Source organism: Cervus elaphus, chromosome 11, assembly GCF_910594005.1.
Source record: "Cervus elaphus chromosome 11, mCerEla1.1, whole genome shotgun sequence".
In the NCBI taxonomy this organism is placed as follows: Eukaryota; Metazoa; Chordata; class Mammalia; order Artiodactyla; family Cervidae; genus Cervus; species Cervus elaphus.
In genome coordinates, this window is record NC_057825.1 from 30,822,761 (window position 1) to 30,846,404 (window position 23,644).

Sequence of the window (23,644 nt, forward strand, 5' to 3'; positions counted from 1 at the left end):
ATAAACCCAACTTCATCCCTGGGGCCCTCAAAACTTGATTGAGACTCAAATTCAATTATAAACTCCTTATCTAAACATTCAGATAAAACTTTCAAAAGTCTGTTTCCCAGATTTATCAATATCAGTCTTCTGATACATACAACAACCAAAAGTAAAAATTAAACAATCTGCAAAACCAAGAAAAACAAATTCAAACAGTTCCTTTTTATGATCTTTAAAAATGGCAGGGGGGAGGAATTAAAGATTTATGTAGAGGAAGATAAGTATACTAACCTTGGGAGATATACCAGACAACAGAAATACAGGCAATATAAAGCCAAGTACATTCTATTCGCTTAAAGCAATAAACCCCATAAATTCTGGTGTGAAATCTCTTTCCACATTTAAATTCTATCTATTATTCAAAATACACCGATAACTACTTGATCAGAGAGAAGAGCACTATAAAATAAGTGAACCATACTACCTGATCATCTATTGTAGCACAGTCTTCCAATGAGAAAAACAAATCGCAGAAGTAATCCATTTGATTCTAAACAACTTTTAGACAATCTTCAAGTGAAGTTAAAACTACACTTGTTCAACAGAAAAACTTTAAACTGAAAAACACCTAGGGTGACTAAATCTAAAAGAATCATAGAACAAGATTTTGGTGGTGCTTAATAAACATCAACATGCCCTAGCTGCAAAATAGATGAGTTTAGCTAGAAACAAAGCATTGCGTTTGCAGCCAATAGTAATGATGATTAAGCTGAAGAAAGACATGTTTTTCTTGTCATCTTTATTCAAGTATTTCACAGCAGTTATATTACAAATTACAGTAAATGTTCAAAATTCCAGAATTCAAAAATTAAATAATTTACTTCAAACTAATGTAAAATGAAGTCAAATGTAAAACATCAACTTAACACAATTCTAAATTAAACTACAAACCCAAAATAGACCATAGTTGAGGAGGTCTACTTACTCTACAAAGTAGACATACATGAATGAAACCAAAGAGGACTCCCAAAGTCTAAATAACCAAATGTACAAAATACAAAAGATGTTGGTACAAGTCCAAATTCAAGCTTACAATGTGATTACAAATAATAATTATAATAACAATGGCATTCAGCTACGGGACCTGACACTGAAGATACCTACTGAATAGCACCATAGCTGAACCAACTTAATCAAAAAATGGGAAGATATTACCACCCCACTCCCTAAAAAATAAAATCCAGTAAACCTACAAATACATTGGCATATGAGAAAAATCAAGTCATGAAAGGATGTACTGAAAGGACAACAAAACAAACAAACAAAAAAATTAATCACAGGTGAGATTCAAGCTCAAAAACACAATTAACTCCACAGCCATCAGTTTCAACCCTAGTGCGGTTCCATTGTCTTCAAAAGCTCCTATGGTCCCCACAGCTGAGCATTAACTATTGTTGGGCTGGGCTGTGATACACATTTTAGTGATCTGGGAGCAAGGTTTTACACAGGAGCTAACGTATAATGCTCACAATAGGAAATAAGAACAGAGGTCAATTTGTACATATTTTTGCCAATGCTATACAGCAAAAATTAAGAACTTACAGAAAGGTAAACAAAATTAAGTGTGCTTGGATAATTTCACAAGCTGCTTTAAATTATAGAACCACCAGATATCTGTAAAATAAGCAAAACTGGTATAGCATGTTTCTTTTGCAGGGGGAAAGGGGCCAGAGGAGTTGGTTCAATTTCAGCTCATTTTTCTCCCCTTGGCATTAGATTGGCTTTCTCTTTAAGACCTAAACTGTTCAGAGTGGCAGATCCTATCATACTGAGGTTGCCTCCTATTTCTCTTATCTCTATCAAGGTTAAAATTAAAAAACTTGATCTTTTGGAAGCATTTTAATGCTGAACATAAATAAATTTCCCTTGTCAAACTCACTGATGGCTAAAACCTTAACTTGTACAAATTTAGTAACTTACTAAGAACATGTGCATTTTTTTTTCCATTCACAAGTGCTGCTGTTACTTGAACAGAATGCTTCTGAATTAGAGTAACTGGAATAAATATTTAAAGAAAAATAGTGCAGCAAGAACCTGAGACTTGCAAAAAACCCTTTTACCAGAAACTTGCTACAAAAAATCTGCTACATCTTATTTCATCAAATCTTTAAATTCTGTAACAATTTCCATCAAAATACAAAATGCTAATGTATTAGACAGTAAAATAGCTTGAACTGGTATGATGGTAATAAATACTAAAGAAAGCATGAAAATCCTCCCAATAATCAAATTAGAGGTTTCAAATGACCTCCCCTTTAAAATTGGTTCATCGTTAATCGCACTTGCCCACCTTAAAAATACAGTGTGTCTACACGGGTAGCATCTTGAATTATATGACTAACTGAATATCATGAAAAGTTCATAGGTATAAAGAAAACAAGTGGCATTATTTTAAAATTAAACTAGAGTTAGAAAGCGTAAAATGTTCATGTAAATGCAAAGAAGCACTTAAGATTACTGCAGTAGCCTTGGCCAAAGCGTGCTTTCTGCACTGGCATCCAGCACCCTACAAAGCCAGAGACAAGAAGACAAGTACCTTAGCTTCAGCATGTAAACGGTGGCGAAGTGAATACAGAACTCTGTAGACACCGTTGGTAACTAAAATACAAAAAGCTGAGGTAGCTCAGTATCTCTGCAGTAGTCCAAGACCATTTGCTCTAATTAAAACCCAAACTACATGTGTTGCATATATTGGAAAGACACACCTGTGCAGCTAACGGCTATAATGAATGAAGGTATCAAGCCAACTTGTCAAAATTTTCTACTTTTTTGTTTAAAAATCATCTGATAAAAAAAGTCACTGCACTCCTTTTGCCTCTTTGCAACTGCCTAGACTGTGTCTCTGAATTTGTAGAAAGTTTTTGTAAAACTAGTAATCCATAATTAATTTTAGATAAGTACAAGTCACAGAAATCACTCAACAAGATCCAAAATGGGTTCCGATCAAAATGAATAGTTAGTTGTGAAGGTAAGCTTATGATGAGGGATTTAAATATTAATACTGTTATTCAAGGACCATACCAGAGCTCACTTGCAACTATGCATATTGAAAAAGAATTTTATGGAGCTCCTAGATAAAAATTCCTCTTTTCTTTCCATTTGGCAAGTCCTGGCTTTAAACCAAAACAGTAATAATTTGCTATACATGAAAATCATTCTTCTCTGGGAACTCAAACATAAATATCCATTAAATTACCACTGACAGAAGAAAATAGAAGGCAGTTCTATTTTCTGACCATCATTGTCATCAATACCAAAAAGAGTGTGTTTTTTATTTTTGGATGGATTGTGTATTATTTTTTGTTGTTGCTTCATCACATGTTTCTTAAACAGAAACGAACCATACAGGAAAACTTACCATTTTTAGTATATTTTGTAGCTTAACAACTTTCTTGATTGAGTTTTAAAAGCAAGATAGGCATTTTATACCAAATCACTGGCTGCCTCTTAATGATACAGAGTATCAAAACTTATTTTCAGGGTTGTGACCAAAGAAAACATTCTAATTCATTTGCTACAAACAAGCCCAACCTTGTGTTTAGCCTTATCCTTTCTCAAATGAATAAAAAGGCACATTAAAGGCAGTTCTAAAGAGCCTAATCTAATTTCATCCAGTTTTTTCAGTTTCCCACCAGAATATACCAATTTCAAAACAGGCTTTAGTCCATTACCCAGAGAAAAAAATAAAACAAATATGATAAAAGGGGTAGAAAGGAGAGGGAAAGGAACAGGTTGCCCATTTTTTAAACAATTCAACACAGTAAGAACTGCCCCATCCAGTTTCCTCAAATTTGCTGGTCTGCTCCCTAAGAGAGAAGTCTCCAAAAAAGAGTGCACAAAAAGAGGAGCAGAAGTGAGAGCAGTTTCTGTAGCACCAAAATCTCCAATCTGTGGGGTTGTATTTTTTATTTGTGGAAAATACAACATGTTTCTGAAGTTCTGTTTGGTTCTTGTAGGCTGGTTGGTTTCAGGTACCTGAGACAATAGCACCAAATTCAACAGAGAGAGAATGAGTGAGAGAGCACTTTACGCCAAGGCTCTGCACGTTAATTGGTGCAATTTGAAATTGAATGGCTCAGAAGACTGCTCTGTCAGGAGCAGATTGGAGGGGATAAACCACTCTTCTTGAAAGGTTCATAGGAATGTCTCAAACATATGAACTGTTCTTTCCATCTCCTATAAGGGGGAGGAAAAAAGTACAAGTTACCTATTAAAGGAAATACAAAAGCATTATGGAAAAATTCACTTCAAACCAACTTTCCCAAGAAAGAAATCTAGATACAAAGTTAAGCTTTACATATATTCCTGATTATAATACTATAGTTACTGTGTAAGACTATCTACTCTAGACATTTCCAAATGCCTCCTATTTTACGTTTAGGCCAATGAGGATGACACTAGCAACAATGAGTTCTTATTATACCAGATATTTTATTAAGAAATTTGCATATATAAATAATTTGCTAGGTAGTAAATAGCAGAGTCAAGATTTGGATACAGAGTCAGGATTTGAATACAGGTAGCCTCACTCCAGAGCCTACATCCTTCACTACTCATTATGGAGTAGGTTGCCATTTCCTTCTCCAGGGGTCCTTTTCCACCCAAGAATTGAACCTGGGTCTCCAGCATTCCAGGCAGATTCTTTACCATCTGAGCCACCAGGGAAGTCCTCATTATATTCAACTCCCAAAGCAAAATGAATGTATTCCATATAGTAAAACTTGTACCCAAAGTAGAATGCACCTTGTTCCCAATGCTGTTCACTTCAATTAGAGTTGAAATTTAGAAGGAAAAAAAAAAAAGCCAGGAAGAGTCAATGCCACCACCACCAGGAATGCCACTCACTGGTGATTCTGCTATAGATTTCCTTCCCTCCTAAATGAGGCCCCAAGATTATACGGTTCCAAGACCCAGACTGAAAAATGTTTCACTGCTGAAGAGTATTCAGTCCATTCATGATAATCAAATATCATCGTGTGAACAAAGAAGCTCTAGAATTTTTAAAAAGTAAGGAACTCTACCCCACACATTACATTCAGATAGGCAAATGCCAAATACATCTAAGACATCTGGTTTTCTTTTCCCTCTTTATGAAAAATAAATGTGTGTGTGCTCAGTCATGTCTGACTCTTTGCAACCCCATGGACTATAGCCCATCAGGCTCCTCTGTCCATGGGATTTCCCAGCCAAGAATACTGGAGTGGGTTGCCACTTCCTACTCCAGGGACCTTCCCGACCCAGGGATCAAACCCCCATCTCTTGTGTCTCTGCACTGGCAGGTGGATTCTTTACCACTGCGCCACCCAAAACACCTCCAAAGAAATTATATCCTACATCTCTACAGAACTAATAAGGTATACTAACAGATTACCATCTAATGAAAAGGTTATATAAATGATCAATCAAAATTACTCCTGCTAAATGTTTCATCATATGTTACTGAGTAGGAGGAAAGTCCAGTTATGAAACAGAATATATAATACTATCCCAACTTTTAAATATACATTCATACTTATATACATGTTATGTACATCTAGACATTTTTAAAGGATGGAAGATATTCTAAGAGATTAACAATGATTAGTTTCCTCCACATGGTGGTATGTGGGTGATATTTTTATTTTTTCATTTTTGCTTTCCTATTACTTCTACATTATTATATAAGGTTGGTACAGATTCATAAAATTGTGACAGAAAAATATGATTACAAAATAAGTTTTAAGTGCACTCTTGCTTTGATTCAAGTATAATACAGGCATTGTTGTTGTTGTTTAGTTGCTGAGTCGTATCTGACTCGTTTTTGACCCCATGGATTGTGTAGCCTGGTGGTAGGCTACACAATCCATGGGATTTTCCAGACAAGAATACTGGAGTGGGTTGCCATTTCCTTCTCCAAGGGATCTTCCTGACCCAGGGATTGAACCTGCATCTCCTGCACCGCAGGCAGATTCTTTACCACTGAGCCACGTGGGAAGCCCAACACAGGCATACCCTGGAGACACTGCCTTCCAGACAAAAACAAAGGCAGTCATATAAATTTTTTAGTTTCCCAGTGCAAATAAAATTTGTGTTTACACTACACTGTGTAATGGCATTATATCTAAAACACAATGTACACACCTTAATTTTTTTTAATATTTTAAAATTTGCGGGGGAAAACAATGCTAACCACCGTCTGAGCCTTCAGAAAGTCATCATCTTTTTGCAATAACATCAAAGATCACTAATCACAGATCACCATAATAATGAAAATGTTTGAAATACTACAATTATCAAAATGTAACACAGAAACACAAGTGAGCAAATGCTGTTGGAAAATGGAAGTGATGCCACAAATCTTCAACTTGCAAAAACTACAGTATGTGCACAGCAAGATATGCCTGTATTCCTTATTACACATGCAAAATAGGCACATCCTCTACACATAAATCTTTAACATACTAAAAATGTTCCTTGAGAACAGAGACTTCTGTTTTATTCATTTTTTGCATTTACATTTGCTCAGATGACCTCAAAAAGCAGAAGAGTGACTTAATGATGTAAATTATTTGAAAAAAGATATAAGCTCATATTTATAAGAAATTTTCTTATGGGCCAGAGTTGTCTAGAAAGGGAATGGCTCACTTCTATGGTATCCAAGCATAAGGACAACCACTCATGTGGCTGTTTCACAGGACTAGATCTGATTAAATGAGATGACTTTTAAGTTCTCGTCCAATCATTACTAGGTGGCCAATAGGTCTCATGGCCCATACCAACTCCTTTTAACCAGTAGTGGCTGCCTAGAGAGTAGTGGTAGCATGGACTGTGAGGCCATGCTCACATTCAACAGGCCCAAGTGATATGCATAATCCATGAAGTCGCTGAGAAGCAAGAAAGGGGAGAACTGCAACATACTATCCTATGTATCTGCCAACCATGAATTTCTGTGCTTTGATAAACAAAGAATCCCAGATTACTTCTGTTCTGAGACAAAAGGGTACAGAGAGGTTATTTTTATAACTCGTAATGATTCTTCTTAATCTTAAATCTTCAAATCACTCTTCAGTTACTTGGTGAAAAATTTAAAATAAAATAACTTTGTTTTCTCTTTATTTTGTGCCAAGTAAAAACACATATTTATTTATTCTCCAGATGAACTAAAAACTTACCTCTATAAGTTGTGATTTGTCATAATCTTTACGGTGACGGTAGATGCACTGACTAAGAAGAGAATATAATCTCTCAAGTTGATCAACTGCCAGATTGTTGCTTTTATCTACCAACAAATCAAGCAATTTCTAAGAAAAATTAAAAGAATAAAATGAAGTTTGATTTCATTGTTCAGACTGAAACAGTACTACTCAAATGCAAGGCAACAGATACCACATGCTATGGTGTAAACCTGACACCTTAGTTTAGAAGATTCCAGGGCTTAGTTTATCACCAACAACATTCTCATATTTCTAAACCTCTCAAAACACAAACAACTCGTTTTCATTAGAAGCCCTAGAGTACTCATATTCCAAGGTTCAAGGAAAAAATTACTAAAACTTGCTTTATTTCCATTCATTTAAAATTTCCCGGAAAGAGCTAAGCTTACCTTCAATCTCTCATGATCAACTATAAGAGGCGGCACAGGCTCAGATGGCTCTTCTGGAACCAGTTCCAGGCTTGTTGTTTTTGCCTGTTCTAAAATTAACTTACGATATTTCTTTACTTTAGAAGCACCTACAATTGAAAAAAAAAATGCACTGCAGCAAATAAAAGTTAATAAAAATCAGGCTTAAACTATTATAAATTCCTTTACCCACCGCAAATCCTTTTTGGAATAAAGATATTATTCTTCAAGTAATAAATGATTTTTTGAGGTAAGACTAAGAAACCCAAGTTAAAGAGGACTAAACCACAACCATGAAAGCCAAGTCATACCAGAATATCATCTAACAAATGTATCCACTGAAAGGAAGATAAAAGCAATCTTCAGCTCTAAGCAGTAACTTATAAACTATCTTCACTCTCTGTATGATAATCATTTTAAAATGTGGAGCTTTCAGAACTAGAAGAAAAGGAAGCAACATAGAAAAGCAGATGCTAACACAAAGTAAGGCCAACCTGCTTCATATCTGCCTCCCAAAGCAAAACATTTTCCTCAACATTGCCTGAAATTTCTTATTTTTCTCAGTTATACTGCCTGTGTTACACAATATTTTCTCTTAAAAATATAAGCCCATTAAAAATGCAAAAGGTCTAGTGTCTTTTCCTACTGCCTTAGAGTAAATTAATATAATTTAATTACTTTCCTCCCAACATTCTCCTGAGACCAACCACACTGAAAAAAATAGAAATTTGGAGCAGCTAAGAGGATGAGATGGCTGGATGGCATCACCAACTCGATGGACATGGGTTTGAGTAAACTCTGGGAGTTGGTGATGGACAGGGAGGCCTGGCGTGCTGCAACTCATGGGGTCACAAAGAGTCGGACACAACTGAGCGACTGAACTGAAGTGAAGTCTTATCTGACAGCACCAGGCACTCTGAGGAGTAGAAAGGGTAGGCAGATCATCAAGCCCTATGCACTCTGAGTAGGAGTGCTCTTAAGAAGAGACGGGCAGGGGTAGGGGGCCACAAGGACAAACTTGGACCATTTCAGAGCTTTTTACAGGACCTGGCCCATGTTCTGGGAAACTAAGGAGAATCTTTCTCTTCCCTCCTGCATTAGTCCTCTTATTCCCAAGTCTTTAAACAATTCTTTCTCATCAATGCCTGCTATATGAATAATAAAAGAACCAAGATGTTGCCTTCAAAAACATATACCCTGATGTATCACAGAAATTTTATATTAAAGACAGCCTTTAGACTGAAAACCTATATTTACAGTTTAATTAACATATGCTAGAAGTTTTGTTAAGACCATACGAATCCTCATTATTACACCCATGGACGTCTAGGGGGGTCCAAGAACCTGAGTTAGGAACCACTGCGCTAGGTTACATTGCCCTGGACAGTTACAAATGAAAACTTCAGGTGAAACTTTTATACAGCAAATACTTTTAAAGCTGTTAGCTGAACATAATATTCATTTAAACCTTTTCTGTAAGCTTACTAAAATCTAATAGTGAAGTAGCATCGCAAAGACTCACCCACCCACCCACCTATTCTGCCTCATAACAGGAGTCTCTCCCTTTTCCCCACACTGTCCCATTCATTACTTAATTCTAGCTTCAACACACTTTTTAAGTTCTGTCTATATGATAGCCCAGATAAATACTGCTTCTAAAACTGCTTTCTACTATTACATATTAAAAATTTTCAAGAGGCAGCATTTAAATCTGTACCTTTCTCTTTATCTGTTAAAAGAATTCTAAGACTGTGAACAATACCATCCTACTCTAATTCTTCCGGATGCTCAAACAAACTGGCATTAAAAAACTTTTCTCACAGAGCCCAAATTCCAGGCTAACACCATACATTCCACACAATTTAGAGAGCACAATACAATTTCAAGATAAATGAGTGCAAGACTAGTTACCTGTTTAGGAAGGAAATGCACACTGTCTCTTAATACAGCCCACCCCACCATGGGCTAAAGAATCATGATAAATAGCAAAGCAGGGCCAGAAACCCTCAACTCGCCCCATATCCACTGCTTCTTCAGGAATCCCATATTCAAAGGAACTCAGGAGTGGACAGAGAGTTCTGACTCGGCAACACATGTAAATCCATGGCTGATTCATATCAATGTATGGCAAAAACCACTACAATATTGTAAAGTAATTAGCCCCCAACTAATATAAATAAATGAAAAAAAAAAAAGAATCAAGTCACTTTGACAGTGAGGATTCTGCTGCTTTCTTCCACCACTGGTTTATAAAGCAAGAGTGTCTCTAGATTAACACCCCTCAGATGGAAAGACGCAGGGCCAGAGAATACAAGCAACTAGCTCAGAGTCACATGATTATAATAAACAGTGGAAATATAATGTGGGTTTATATGACTCTGATACACCATACTGCCATAGCATCCAAGTCTTCTCACCTACCTCTCACCCCATCCCAATAATCCTTCTGTCAGAAATCTCGTCCTCTTAACAACTGTGGATTTACTCAACTTTTAGTCATAAATCCATTAGGAAAGGGATGATAATCAGACAGGAGCACAAAGAGGAAGAAGCCAGGAAAGCAATGCCTTCTGGACGATAAACCCTCTAAAACATACACCAAAATTTATTATGTGTATGTACACTTTTCTAGGAAAAGGGGTGAAAACTGCAAGAGATTTTGCAGTTTTCTCAAAGGGGTATAATTATTCATCAACTATTGCTACTGGGGACCAGATAAAATATGCATGTAATTAACTTTGCAGTTTAAAACCTCAGGAAAAATTTTAAAACATTAGCTCTACCTTCTTTATCCAGTTCTGCATCTTTAACCTCCACATCAGGGCCAGGCTCTAACTTCTCATTAGTGCTACATTCCAGTGCCTCTAGTTTCTCAGGATCATCTCCATGATTTTCATTTGAAGTTTCTGGTTTTTCTTTTGACTGGTCCTCCAGGAGAGTCTTTTGTTCAGAACTACATTTATATCCACTGCCACAGCAAGAAACTACTTCAGCTTTGCCATTCTGACACTCCAGAACTGGTATTCCTTCAAAACTGTCTGTGGAGGCCTCACCATTTAGACAGCCTCCTTTAAGGAAAGGCTCTTTCCGAGACGTCTGTTCTGGATTTAGAGAACTGCTGCTGTTGATGAGTAGAGACTCATTTGAACTTTCCTCTTCGGTAGATGCAAAGTTCTCTTTTGTGCTTGCTCCATTGTTAAGCCTCTGCCCCTGGTCCATGTCCATGATGTCACAGGATGATTCATCATTGGTCATAGATAAGTCTCCAGTCTCTTCTCCATTTTCTTCATGGCAGTCAGTGCTTACCTCAAACTCTCCATTTTCTAGTAATTTCCTGTCCTCCATATGATTCTCATAGTCAGTAAATTTGGTGTCCTCTTCATCTTTTTTTAAATTATTGACTTTCCTTTTCTTAATAATTCCTTTACCCCACTGTGATCGCCGCCGTGATTTTCTCCGAACTCGAACTATTTTACAAAGAAGGGGAAAAGATATGTAGAACTTGGAGGTTCAATGCTTGTTTCACAAATGTTTATTAAATAAAATCCAAAAGAAAGTAAACCCACACTACCATAACACAGAGACAAAAACTACTTAGCTCTTGGCACCCATGCTGACTAATCTTCACACCTACGAAATGGATATGATGTCAGGGATGAGCTCTGACAAATGAAAACATTTTTAATTTATTTCCTGTATGAGTTGACTAAGCACTCACTCTTTACAACTGCCCTAGATCCTACTTTATTGCTTTTCCTAATTCCTGAAACCCGAGGGCCAAGCGCACCACACATTTAGGGAGTGGTCACATTACCAGGCTGCCTGGAAGGTTTGGGGCTACAGCCCTGGATTTCCACCAGGAAAATGAATGCTTTGCCAGCAAGATCCCCCCAAAGCTCTTAAACCATAAAAGAAATTAAGATATGATCGAATATGTGAAGAGACAAAAGTTACAGGTATCTCTACTGCCTCTCCTTTCATAAGAAATAGAAGCCCTATGAAGTTTATACAGACCATGTGGTTAGCCACCTGTTAGCCTTCTATCACAAATGTTTCTCCTAGCAGGATCAATTTCTTGCAAAGTTGTTATTGGAAAATACGCAGAAAACAAGTCCTCTGCTATCAAGGCAACAATAGCAACATTAACAAACAATGAAAATAAATATTTGGTCAGTTATATAAAGTGAGAGACCTACAAAAGTTGCAGGGACTATACTCTTCGGTGTGAGAAACTATCAAGAGTTTTATCAGTAGATAGCTGGTACTTCCAGGTCATGATGGACACAGGAATATTTATTTCCCATATTATGTATCAAAGGTAGCTGGTTGTGCAAGTCGATCTCATTGTCCCTAAAATGAAAAGTTAACTTTTATTTTGCAATGTGGGACACTTGCACGAAGAAATTTAAATATAAAAGTTATTAAAGCAAACTAGTTAAGCTAGAGACCTATTACTTCTGATGTCTACCACTGGATTCTGAATATTAGTTGAAAGCCATCAGAGTAAAAGTAATTCATTTTTTCCAAGGCTATAAAAGTAATGTCAAATCTGGCTTAGTTTAAAAATAGATAATATATATTTTTAATATGTCAATGTTGAAAGCTTTCTGGGCAAAGACATTTTAAAAAGAAAATGCAAATATGGGCCACTAAGTGGAGAATGTTTAATCCACAGTTTAAAATTGCTGTTGAAAGACAAACAGAAGGGAATATGGTCTTAAAACAACCCTCATTTCTTTAAGTCAGCACTTAATATGAACTTGTGATCTTTATCCATTAAAAGAATTCTAAAACATTATCATGTATGTGTACACTTTTCTAGGAAAAAAATGGATACAGATCTTTTTTTTAATAAAGATCTTTTAATGGATAAAGATCATAATGTATCAACAGCACACAGTGTGTTTGCATACTATTTTCACCCTTTCATCTTTAATCCTTACTAACTCTCTATAAAGACACCAAGGTAAGATATATGACAAATTGTCATAAATGTTACTCTTCTTTCTGATCTAAGAATAAATCTACCAAAGGTTTCTAAAATCATTTCCAAAATTCAACTTATTTAGTAACTTGGCTCAAAATTTATTTTGCCCTGAAAACTGTACTATCATTATAATCATCTCTCCATTCCTTTTCCCCCCATTTCTATTTTTATAATTTACAGTTACAGGGTAATTGGAGATGAAATTTCTATATTAGTCTACTTTTAAAAGCACAAGCTAAAGTGATGAGCATTCATAAGCATTTCATTACTTACATGAAAGATTAATCCAGTCCATATTAAAAGTGAAAGAAAAGTATTCAGCTTGCTCTTTCTTTAAAATGTAGAACTGTTAGGTTTTTCTACCTGACCAGTCACTCCTGACATTGTGTCCTTGCTTATTCTCCAACAACCAAAGTGACAAGAGGTTCCCTTTTCCTTTCCTCACTAAGTCATGTAGCACTAAAGCCAAGAGGCTTGTCCCTGCTCAATCGAGAGCCAGCTCAATTATTTGATATGTACTCGTACCCTAAGCAAAAGCTAGGAAGCTTTCTGAAGCAAGGTTACTTCTAATGCTTTCACCCCAGATAAGAAAGAGAAAATGTTCTTATTTGCGGGGAGGTCAAACTGGAGATATTTTCCCCGTCTTTTTATAATCACTTCTAATGCTTAGTGAGATTTTGGTCAAATAAGAGAAATTGGTTATATATGTGCCACAAGAATCAAGACTTTTGTTTCAGTCACTGCTCTATCACCTTTTTCGGGGGTACTTTGTGTGAAAAGCCCATTTAGAGGCACAGTCTTTAAAATCAAGTTTTACAGCATCTCTGAGCTTGTTCCCAAAACCTTAGGTTCTTAGGAAAGCAACTCTCCCACAGGGAGATTTAGACATACTGATTTAAGTAACTTCATGTAAAATAGTCAAATGGTGAGTCACATATGCCATCTACTGGTCAGAAAAAACAAAACCCACATTTGTAGATTAAAAAACATTTTAACACGTACAGAAAATTAAAACTGCTGAAGCAATATTCAATATATTTTAGTGGGTAAATATTTTTATCAGTTGCAGAGAATGTAAGTATTTCAACATTTAAATTAGAGTCTTATGTTAGATAATCCAGGTCACGATTCAAGGTACAACCAGGACAAATAGCTTAATCAGCTTCCTGGGATGAAATGCACCATTAACTCCTTGAAATTTTCTCACACATGAATGCCATTTATCACAAAGAGGACAAGATAAAAAAAAAAAAAAAACCTGAGTCTGGTTCATTCATTCAACTTCAATGCCACTGGTGGAAGAACTTATTATGGCCATCTTTACTGATGGCTGGAGCAGAATTACCACCTTTATATCAGAAGAACAGCATACACAACCCAAAGATGGCCATCTTTAGTGAAACATAAAGATTACATTAGGAAGATTCTGTGTTTATTAACATTTGTCTTTTAGAAATTTTTACAGATCACCATGAATAAGGAGAACTGAGGAAAATATAGAACACTGAATTTTCCCCTTCTAAATACACCTCACTTACAAAACAAACAAAAGAAAACAAATAAAAAGAACAAAACAAACAAAAGAAAAATAAATAAATACATCTCACTTAAACAAAACCAGAAAAAGAAGGCTGAATAGATTTTTCTCAGAAAAATCAACTTCCTGCTGTCAATTCAAGCACTCTCTTAAGCCAGAGTTTCCATTTCCCACCATAATGAGAGCACCCTGCATAATATACAGCAAGGGGTTGAAGGTGGGTGGATAAAAATCTATTGGCTCCATATCTCTTTCTAAAACCCAAAGTTTAAAGCTGAAAATATTTAAATCTAGTTCAACTACAACAGCAAGCACTGAGCAGAGATAGAAAAAAAGCAAATAAGGTTAAAGAAATATACTGATTCAGCATCTTACCCCACAAGCTCCTGGAAGCCCTTTGGTGTGTGTGCCCAATTCCTAACACTTCTGCCTCATTCACAGTTGTTCCCACTGCTGGATAACAAGATCTCAAATACTCACATGCACATTTATTTGCAGAACTGTGCCAGACATCCATTGGATTTCTTTGTTTGTGCCGAAATGCCTCTTCAACTCTAGTTTCTGTCTTTCGAGCTCCAGTACCATGAGGATTTATTTGTTCTACTGTTACCGATAAGCCTGCAAGCAGAAGATAAGCGATACCTATTTAAATATTCCCAGCTACATAAACCAACAAGGTTAAAAAAAAAGTCTGAAATACTGAGTTTTAAAGTCATTAATTATACTTGGACAGTTTGTAATTTGGATGAAAATAGTACCTTTTGTTTTAAGATCGGAAAGAAACTAGATATCATATCATAAAAATAAAATGGTAGGCCATGCTTATTTATACTTAATCTCCAAAGGGCCCCATGTTAACTCACTTTATTTTGCAAAGGGATACATTTCACATTTTTATGACTGTAAGACAGTAAGATTATATATTGCCAAAAAGTCATGATTTCTGCCATCTTAGAAAGTATAAGCATATACCGGGCTACTAAACCCCATTCATATAAACCATTTCCATCTGATATAAGCTGGCTGTTACACCACACTGTGTAAGTTTGGTTTTCCTGCATTGATCTTCATAAAAATAACTGTTCCATCTCATTCTATGCTGTCTTTAGTGTTGCCATCCAAGTTTCTAAGGACTATCTCTGGAATCCCTTTCCTTCTCACTTTAATCTACATCTTCCACCACAAGTATCATTCATGCCTTCAGCTTCTACTGGCATTATATAATTATTCCCAAATCACATTTTAATCCAAAAGTCTCTCGAGCTCCTGATTTATATTAGCTGCCTACTTGATATCACCTACTGCATATCCTAAAGATAGATCAAATTAAAAATAACTGGTTTCTCTTTTTCCCGCAAAAAGACCTGTCCTTATATATTCCCTCTCTATACTGGTAGTATTTGCATCTCTTTAAATCATTAAATCAGTAATGTGGCAGCTAATCTTGCCTCTTTCTTTCCTTCCCAATACCTTCCACCCCTGCAGCCACAACTCTTTCATGTTAATCCTACCTTCATTCCCACTTCACTAATTAAAACTCTGGACTACTCCAACAGCCCACACCCTCCAACAGTACAATTAACACAACATAAAAATCACTCATTTCAAGTGTACAATTGAGTGATTTTTAGTGGATTTACAGAGCTGTGCAATCACACAGCAATCCAATTTAAGTAACGGTTCCAGGCAATCACTAATCCACTTTTTGTCTATAATAGACTGGCTTTTGTGAGCATTTCATATGAATGGAATCATACAATACGTGGTCTTTGGTGACTGTTTTCTCTCACTTAGCGTAACATTTCTAAAGTTCATCCATGTTGCACCTTGTTCTTTTTTATAGTTGAGCAGTATGTTGTTGTACAATACATCCTGTTTTGCTTACCCATTCATCAGTTGACAGACATTTGGGTTGCTTCTAGTTTTTAGTTGCTGTGAATAATACTGCTATGAACATTCATGTACAAGTCTGTATATGGACATATGTTTTCATTTCTCTTGGGAAGATCCCTAGGAGTAGAATCGCTGGGTCATATGGTAAACATGATGCTTAACTTTTTTAGAAACGGCCAAAGTGTTTGCAAAACTGGCTCCGACAGCTTTTTAACTAGGCTCTCATCCTCCCACCCTGCCACAGTGAGACCTTGCTATTTCCTGCTGCCAAAACAATTTACCAATCCATTCCACTGCTTCAGATACTTCAATGACTCCTACTGCCTACAACAATTGTTCTCAAACTTCAGTATACATAAAAACCACTGTTAAAGCATAGATTTATCAGCCTTACTGCTCTGAGAACCTAGTTTCCCAGTTCTAAGCTGATGTGGATAATTAACATACATTTTAAAAAACACAGACCTACAGAATAAAGTCCAAGTCCATGACATTGATTCACTCAATTACTTGCACTTATATTCTAAATAAGGAGGAGAGAGACAACGACAACAATAACAAAATGACAAAAGCTATGGTGACCAGAGTCATATCAGATTAAGTGGCCAGGGAAGGCCTCTCTAATGCAGTAGAAGAAAAGCATATTCACAAGTTCAATGTCCTCAACCCAGCTCACCTTCTGAGCTCTATTTCTCACTCTTCTGTACATCTTTAGCAATGCCAGTTTGCAGTTCTTCAGATATGCCACGTTATTTCATGTCTGCGCGATTTTATGCACTGTGCATTCTGCTTACAATACTTCCTCCTCTGTCACTGCCTCCTCCTTCCCTCTACGTCACTACAGACAACACTCGTACATTCATTCCCCAAACTCTGATCAAAATGCCAGGTTTCCTACCAGGAGGTCTATCCTCTGTGATGAATATGCTTCAGTTAGTGCATATGCCACACTGCACTTGATTTGTTTTACACTTACTCTCTCCTACTAAAGTATGAGTTCCCCAAGGACAGGATTATATACTGAACAAACAAAACACATGTGCTATGTGTTTATATTAACAAAATTGCACATAAAACTCCAATAGGTTAAAAAAAAAGTATTCCTAAATTTTTAAGAATTAGTATTAGATATTACCTGTTGAAAATAAAACTCTTCAAATATGAAAATCTATCTAAATCCTTTAAGAACAGAAATCCATAATTAACAAAGATGTGTTCCTACAAAAGAAATTTCACTAAGTACTGCTTTATTTCTATAATTGGCACTAAAATTGCCACAGAAAGTAAATTTTTAAAACATCTTTGAGAATTTACATGACACACATTCGTATCAGAAATTAAGTAAAGGTTGGGCCTCAAGATACACTTTCATTATACCAGCAACTATACATAAACACCATCCAGTGACACTCAGTGACCTCTTAGTCTTCAATAGCATGTTCACTTCTATAACTTACCTCTTTTTATTCTTGCTTCCTTAATTTCTTCACAGAGTTTATTAAATTCTGGATCCAACTCAGCTGCAATGATGGCATGTGCAGTATCCTTCAGAGTACAAGCCCTGTGCCTAATTATTTTGTCTGTTAAAAAGTTGGTATACATTAATTATACACACAAATGAAATAACATGAAAAAAGGGCATCTTAAGAAGAAAAGTAAAAGAACACTAACATTTAAATAAAACTGTGAAAAGCATTTCTAGATAAGAAACAAATTCACTTTAAGTGATGAGTGAAAAATAAATATGGGCTTCCCTGGTAGCTCAGTGGTAAAGAATTCACCTGCCAATGCAGGAGAGATGGGTTTGATCCCAGGGCCGGGAAGATCCCGGGCAGAAGGAAATGACAACCCACTCTAGTATTCTTGCCTGGGGAGTCCTGTGGACAGAGGAGCCTGGAGGGCTATAGTCCACAGGGTCACAAAAGAGTCAGACATGACTTAGGGACTAAACAACAACAACAAAAAATATAATAAACTACTCAATTAAGTTGACAATCCTGAGAACTATACTTTTAGAACTTCAAAGTACTAAGCCTACTTAACAAGTACCTCAAAGATATGGCTTTATTTGATAATTTTGAAAAGTGTATTACTTTAAATAAAAATTCTTTAAAGATATAAAGAATATTCATCATACATCCAGCACCAGAGTTGCCATGCATAGACACTGAGGTTTCAGAAAACTATACGTTATTTTCTCCATAAGAGAAAACTGGTCAAAATTATGTTAAAGAATATAATATATGCTAAAGCAAGGGTGACCTATTAAAAAATTGTGACAGAAACAAATATGATAAGGCACTCTAAGAATGTAAGATGATATAAACTGTAGGTAGTTCTAGGAGAAAAGTGCATACTCTGTTCTAGGTACACTACACCTAAAACTGGTAATAAAAGAAGAGTCTCTCTGCTTTACACTAACAGAGAAGTCCTCATTCATTAACAAGATGACATAACTGTGCTCCCTAGAGCTGGCAACTCCAAGATGTTACAAGTGACATAAATGCATTAACGTCACTTAATTTGTAACAGTATTTAGAACTAGAATCCAAGTCACAAAATAATATCTGCTTTTTCATCTCTAAGCAAAGACAAAAGGTATAAAAATGCATTTTACATATAACTTTTCTTATTAGAATATCTAATAGTTCATTATGAAAAATCTTACAAAGACAAACATGCAGCACTCAAAAAGGCAGCCCACTAGTGTATTTCCTTCAATATATTTTCTCTAAACTGTCACTCAATAAATATTGATTGTCAACTGTACCAGGAACTGAGTCAGGTGATGGCTACACAGTAGTAAACAAAACAGGTCTCCACTTTCAAGGAGCTTTTCAGATTAGTATAGCAAAGAGGTATTTAACCAAATAAGCTCATATGCACATAGAAACACCTCCACCCACCCTTCCCTCACCCTTCAAAAAACCTGTAACAGCTATGATCAAAATCTCCAGAATACTGAATGGGCAAGTCAGGAGAGAATTCTCTACATTAGGGGCACTTAAGGTGAGACTCAAAGCATGCATTAGGATAGCCACTGATGAAGGGAAAAACCAGTACAGGTTCAGAAAATACCATGTGAAAAAGTTCTGAAGTAAAAAGATCTTGGAGGTTTCTAGAAACTGAAAGGTAGCCTATGTGATTAGCACACAAAAAGCAAGTGGCAAACAGGAATCTGACCATACTGAAAGGATTTTAGATCTTATCCTAAGAGCAAAGAAAAGACCCACGCAGGGAAACAGCATGATTCAATTCTCTAGATGATAAGGGACCACTGGGTGGTTTTCAGACAGAAAGTGATTTGATTTGTATTTAAGAGTATAGTAATACAGGCAGTACCAGAGGTCAAGGGAATGATAAGATGGAGATTGGAAGATCAATTAAGACTCGCAGGGAATTCTCTGGCAGTCCAGTAGTTAGGACTTGGTGCTTTTCACTGCTAGGATCCAGGACCTAAGCTTAATCCCTGGCTGGGGAACTAAGATCCCACAAGCTGCATGGCATGACCAAAAAACATTTTTTTTTTTTTAGGCTAAGAAAAGTAGTCTACAAAGGTATAGAAAAAGAGGATATGGCTGAAAAAATAGAGTGTGGGGGAATGGTGGGAAATTCATTCACTTGTCTACTCACTGAATCTCCATTTATTGAGCATCCATTTATGAAACATTTTCTATATGTAAACTGTGTCAGTGCTGGAGATATGCAGCCCTGGCCTGACAGATGCCTAAAATGAATGCCCCTTTAAATGCTGTTCATCTCCAGGTAATGTCTTCTCTGTGCCCTGCTCACACTGTACATGTACCGAATACACACCTGATGAAACTGCATTATCATCAGCTGCTGCTGCCACAAGACAAAATTCAAAACTGCCACCTCTGTGCTACCCCTATACCTTAACCATCTAGTATAATCACCAATAATCAGGTATTTGTTATTCTTATAAAACAGTGAGTTTCTAGATAAGAGAGACTGTGGTGTATTTATAAATTGTTATGGGTTAAACTGTGTTCCTCCCCAAAATTTACATGTTGATACTGTACTCCCCAATATACCAGAGTGTGACTATATTTGGAGTAGAGCCTTTAAAGAAGTAATCAAAGTAAAAGGTCCTATGAGTAGGCCCTACTCTAATCAGACTTGTGTCCTTAGGAGGAGAGGAAATTTGGAGACACACAAGAAATACCAGGGGTGCATAGACACAGAGAAAAGATGACCATGTGAGGACACAGCAAGAAGGTTGCCATCTGAAGGCAAAGGAAAGAGGCTTCAGAAGAAACCAAATCTGCCGACACCTTGATTTTGGACTTTTAGCCCCCAAAACTATGAGAAAATCAATTTCTGCTGTTTAAGTCATGCAGTCTGTGGTATTGTGTTAAGGAAGTGCTAACAAATTAATATCATAAGATATAGCATAATGTCTGTCACACAGTAATTATTCAATATATATTACTCCATCTTAAGAGGCAAAGACTATCACAGTATTCTAAACACTCAGCTCAGTAACAGCACATGGTACTTACAAATAATAACAGAAAATGTGAATGAGTTTAACTGAAGTATAACCCATAGAGGGCTCCAAACACCGGAGTGAATCAGTGAGCTTTATCCCTAAGCATCTAGTACAAAACAGAAGATTTGGAGAATACTACAAGACTGAGGTTGAAATTTCAGCAAAATCTGCTAAATGATGGTATGTATGTGAATACACTTAAGTGCTAGAGGAGGCATTAAGTACAGAACAAACAGTGAGGAATAGCTAAACATAAAACAAATCACGTATTTATGAGATAATAATTCGGGTCAAATATCTGACCTGGTCACATTTAGAACCTACAAGTTAAAACTCTTCTAGTTAACATATTTAATTTTTGCCCACATTATCCTCAAGGGAGAATCCGGGTAAACACTTAGGCAATACGTATAGCTTCCAAAATGTTGGCTTTTGTCTTCTATGTATATGCTAGCTTTTCCCCAAAACGGCCAAGTGTACTGTAAAACAGAGCACTGTAAGCTTTCAAATACTCATGGGAGCTTGTAAAAGTAATACAAAATTCATGTAATTTCCACTTGCTACACAGTAGACCCTGAGGTGGTTTTTCTAATACATAACAAGTTGTTCTGTTGCTAAGAAAGAAAACAGGGCTCTTGACTAAAGATATGAAAAAATCAGAACAGAGCTGAAATCATGCTTTTGAATTATATACTTTTTGCATCTAAAACAGTAAAGGAATAAAGTTACAAGTGTACCATGTCAACTCTGTGAGACAGAGCCATATCCTTTGATTATACAACTATATGCTATAATAAAAGGTTATTATGCACCAGAAATCAATGCTTCTTTCATGAAAGTAATATTATTTTGATGTGATTATAATTAAGTTACACAGAAGAGGGGGAAAGGATCTGGACTGATCCTTTCTACTGGCTTTTTCTAACCATTCAAATTCATTTATCACTAGCAGTCCTTAGAGTTGTCCCAAAATAGAATTCAATTTTAAACGTGGTCCAGGGAATACAGTAAAGGGTCATTCTAAAGTAAATGTATAGGTATACACAAAGGAAACAATTATGAAAATTAAGGCACAATTTAAATAATAATGATAATAAGAACAAATATATGAACTACTAAACTTTATGGAACACTTATCACATCCCAGGCACTATGCTAAGGACTAACATATTCAAGTTGAACCATATGAAAATGAAAATTTCATAAGGTAGGGCCTAATATATTTTCTCATCTAATCCTTACAACTACCCCAAGAGAAGAGTAATTATCCCTATTTGCAGATAAGGAAACTAAAATTTAGAGGAGTTAACTTTATTTCCTAAAGAACTAGGAAATAAAATGGGGACTGAGGCCTAGGTGCACATCCAAAGCCCAGGGTCTCATTACCTACTGCACAATGTCAGTAACCTCTGTGTCTTGAAAACCTAACAGGATGAGAGTGTAGGTGCTCAAGTACTCTCACACACTGCTTAAGGCCGCTATATAGACACTTATGCAGTTGTACCTTCACCCAGAACCCGGCAAGGGAATCAAAGGAAACTGACATGCAGCCCATTCTTCACTAGCCAAACTGTGGCCCTGTTACAGATGCCATCTACACTGCAAAGGAGATTCTCTCAGTGCCACAAAACTGCTATATTGGTTAACAAGTGCCCCTGATGCTGCTAGAAGATGATTTTTTAAATTGTGAGAAAGTTTTAACATAGATTTAAAGCCTTAAAAGAGATTATACACTCTGATACAGAAGTTTCACCTTAAGGAATTTATCTTAAGGAAATAATGAAGGACATACGCAAAATTTATCCTATATTCATCAATGTTACAATAGAGAAAAAAGCTAAAAACTCTAACATGCCCAACAATAGTGTATTAGCTATAATACATTCATATGATAAAAATTACATGGTAGAAATACATTAACTCAAACTTTTCACAAAATATTACATGAATCAAAATTTACAAAAGTTATATTTTCATTTTAATAAAAATATTATGCATGTATGCATTTCATATATAGTATTTGTGCATATGTGTGTGAGAGAGAGAAAAGGAGGGAGGCAGGGGGAGAAAGAGAAAGAACAAATACTAGGTAACATGATTATAGGTTACTTTTTATTCATTTTTATCCTCATAAACTTTATCCTCATAAATATTTATCCTCATAAATGATATATAATAAAAAGTCAAAATAAAACCTAAGCAAACAACAAAAACTACAAGAGATAAATGTCCTAAAACAAAGCTTAAAAACTATTAAAAGTAGTAAAAGATACCAAAAGCAGCTATATAAAATTTTATTCTGCCACTTAACTTAGAACTAAAATATGTGATTTACTGTGGTCTAATTTAGACAAGAAATAATCAATTTGTGTAGAAATGAGAAATCCAGGTCATTCTAACAAGTGAACTAAGAACCACTGCCCATAAATATAGACATAAAGTAGAAACTATACTCTAAATATCTTTAGATAACTGAAAGTTTAAATGAATTTTTTAAAATAAAAAGCATCTTACTTTTATATCACCTGTTGAAGAAACAGAATTCTTAACAGAGTGAGAAAAAGAATGACCCCTGCCAGATGGGAACTGGTCTTGGTGTACTCACATTAAACATAAACAACTTTACTGAATACCACTCTGTGACCATGATGGATCAAGACAAAAACAAGACCACTTCATAATCAGATCTGAACACGGACAAAAATATGAACACTGCCTTACAGAAATAACCAAATATAATCCTATCCTGTGTGAGATGAATGCTGCTTCTTTACCAATCACAACTTTAGTCTGGTTCCAATCTTCTTACTTTCCAGGTTCTTAAGATACCTAGTCCCCAAATTACTCCCACTTCCTGAAAGCATCTATTCCACTGCGAAGCTCTACTTCCTTAAATTTTCCTCAAACTCACTGAACACAAGCTCAAATCCTGTATGATTCCCCATGATGTACATTCTCCTTTATTACAATGTATCAATAAATTCAACTTGTTTAACTACAGATTATTCCTGGAGGTCTCCCCTGGAAGGCATTAACAGAACTGAGACTACAGATTTGAGTACAGGGTGGGAT

At 36.0% G+C, this 23,644-nt stretch overlaps 1 protein-coding gene across 5 annotated transcripts in view; it reads right to left on the bottom strand.

The window, feature by feature from the left end:
* Positions 1-764: 764 nt before the first annotated feature.
* The window catches only part of ATAD2B (ATPase family AAA domain containing 2B), a 132,535-nt gene continuing 109,655 nt past the window's right edge, over positions 765-23,644 (bottom strand). For all 5 annotated transcript variants that reach the window (XM_043917274.1, XM_043917273.1, XM_043917272.1 and 2 more), the window contains 6 exons: positions 17,517-17,639; positions 14,647-14,784; positions 10,426-11,109; positions 7,625-7,752; positions 7,194-7,322; positions 765-4,218 (listed from right to left, as the gene is read on the bottom strand). In XM_043917274.1, the coding sequence (XP_043773209.1) occupies positions 4,177-4,218; positions 7,194-7,322; positions 7,625-7,752; positions 10,426-11,109; positions 14,647-14,784; positions 17,517-17,639 (1,244 nt within the window). In that variant the 3' untranslated portion in view covers positions 765-4,176. The remainder of the gene's footprint in view (positions 4,219-7,193; positions 7,323-7,624; positions 7,753-10,425; positions 11,110-14,646; positions 14,785-17,516; positions 17,640-23,644) is intronic.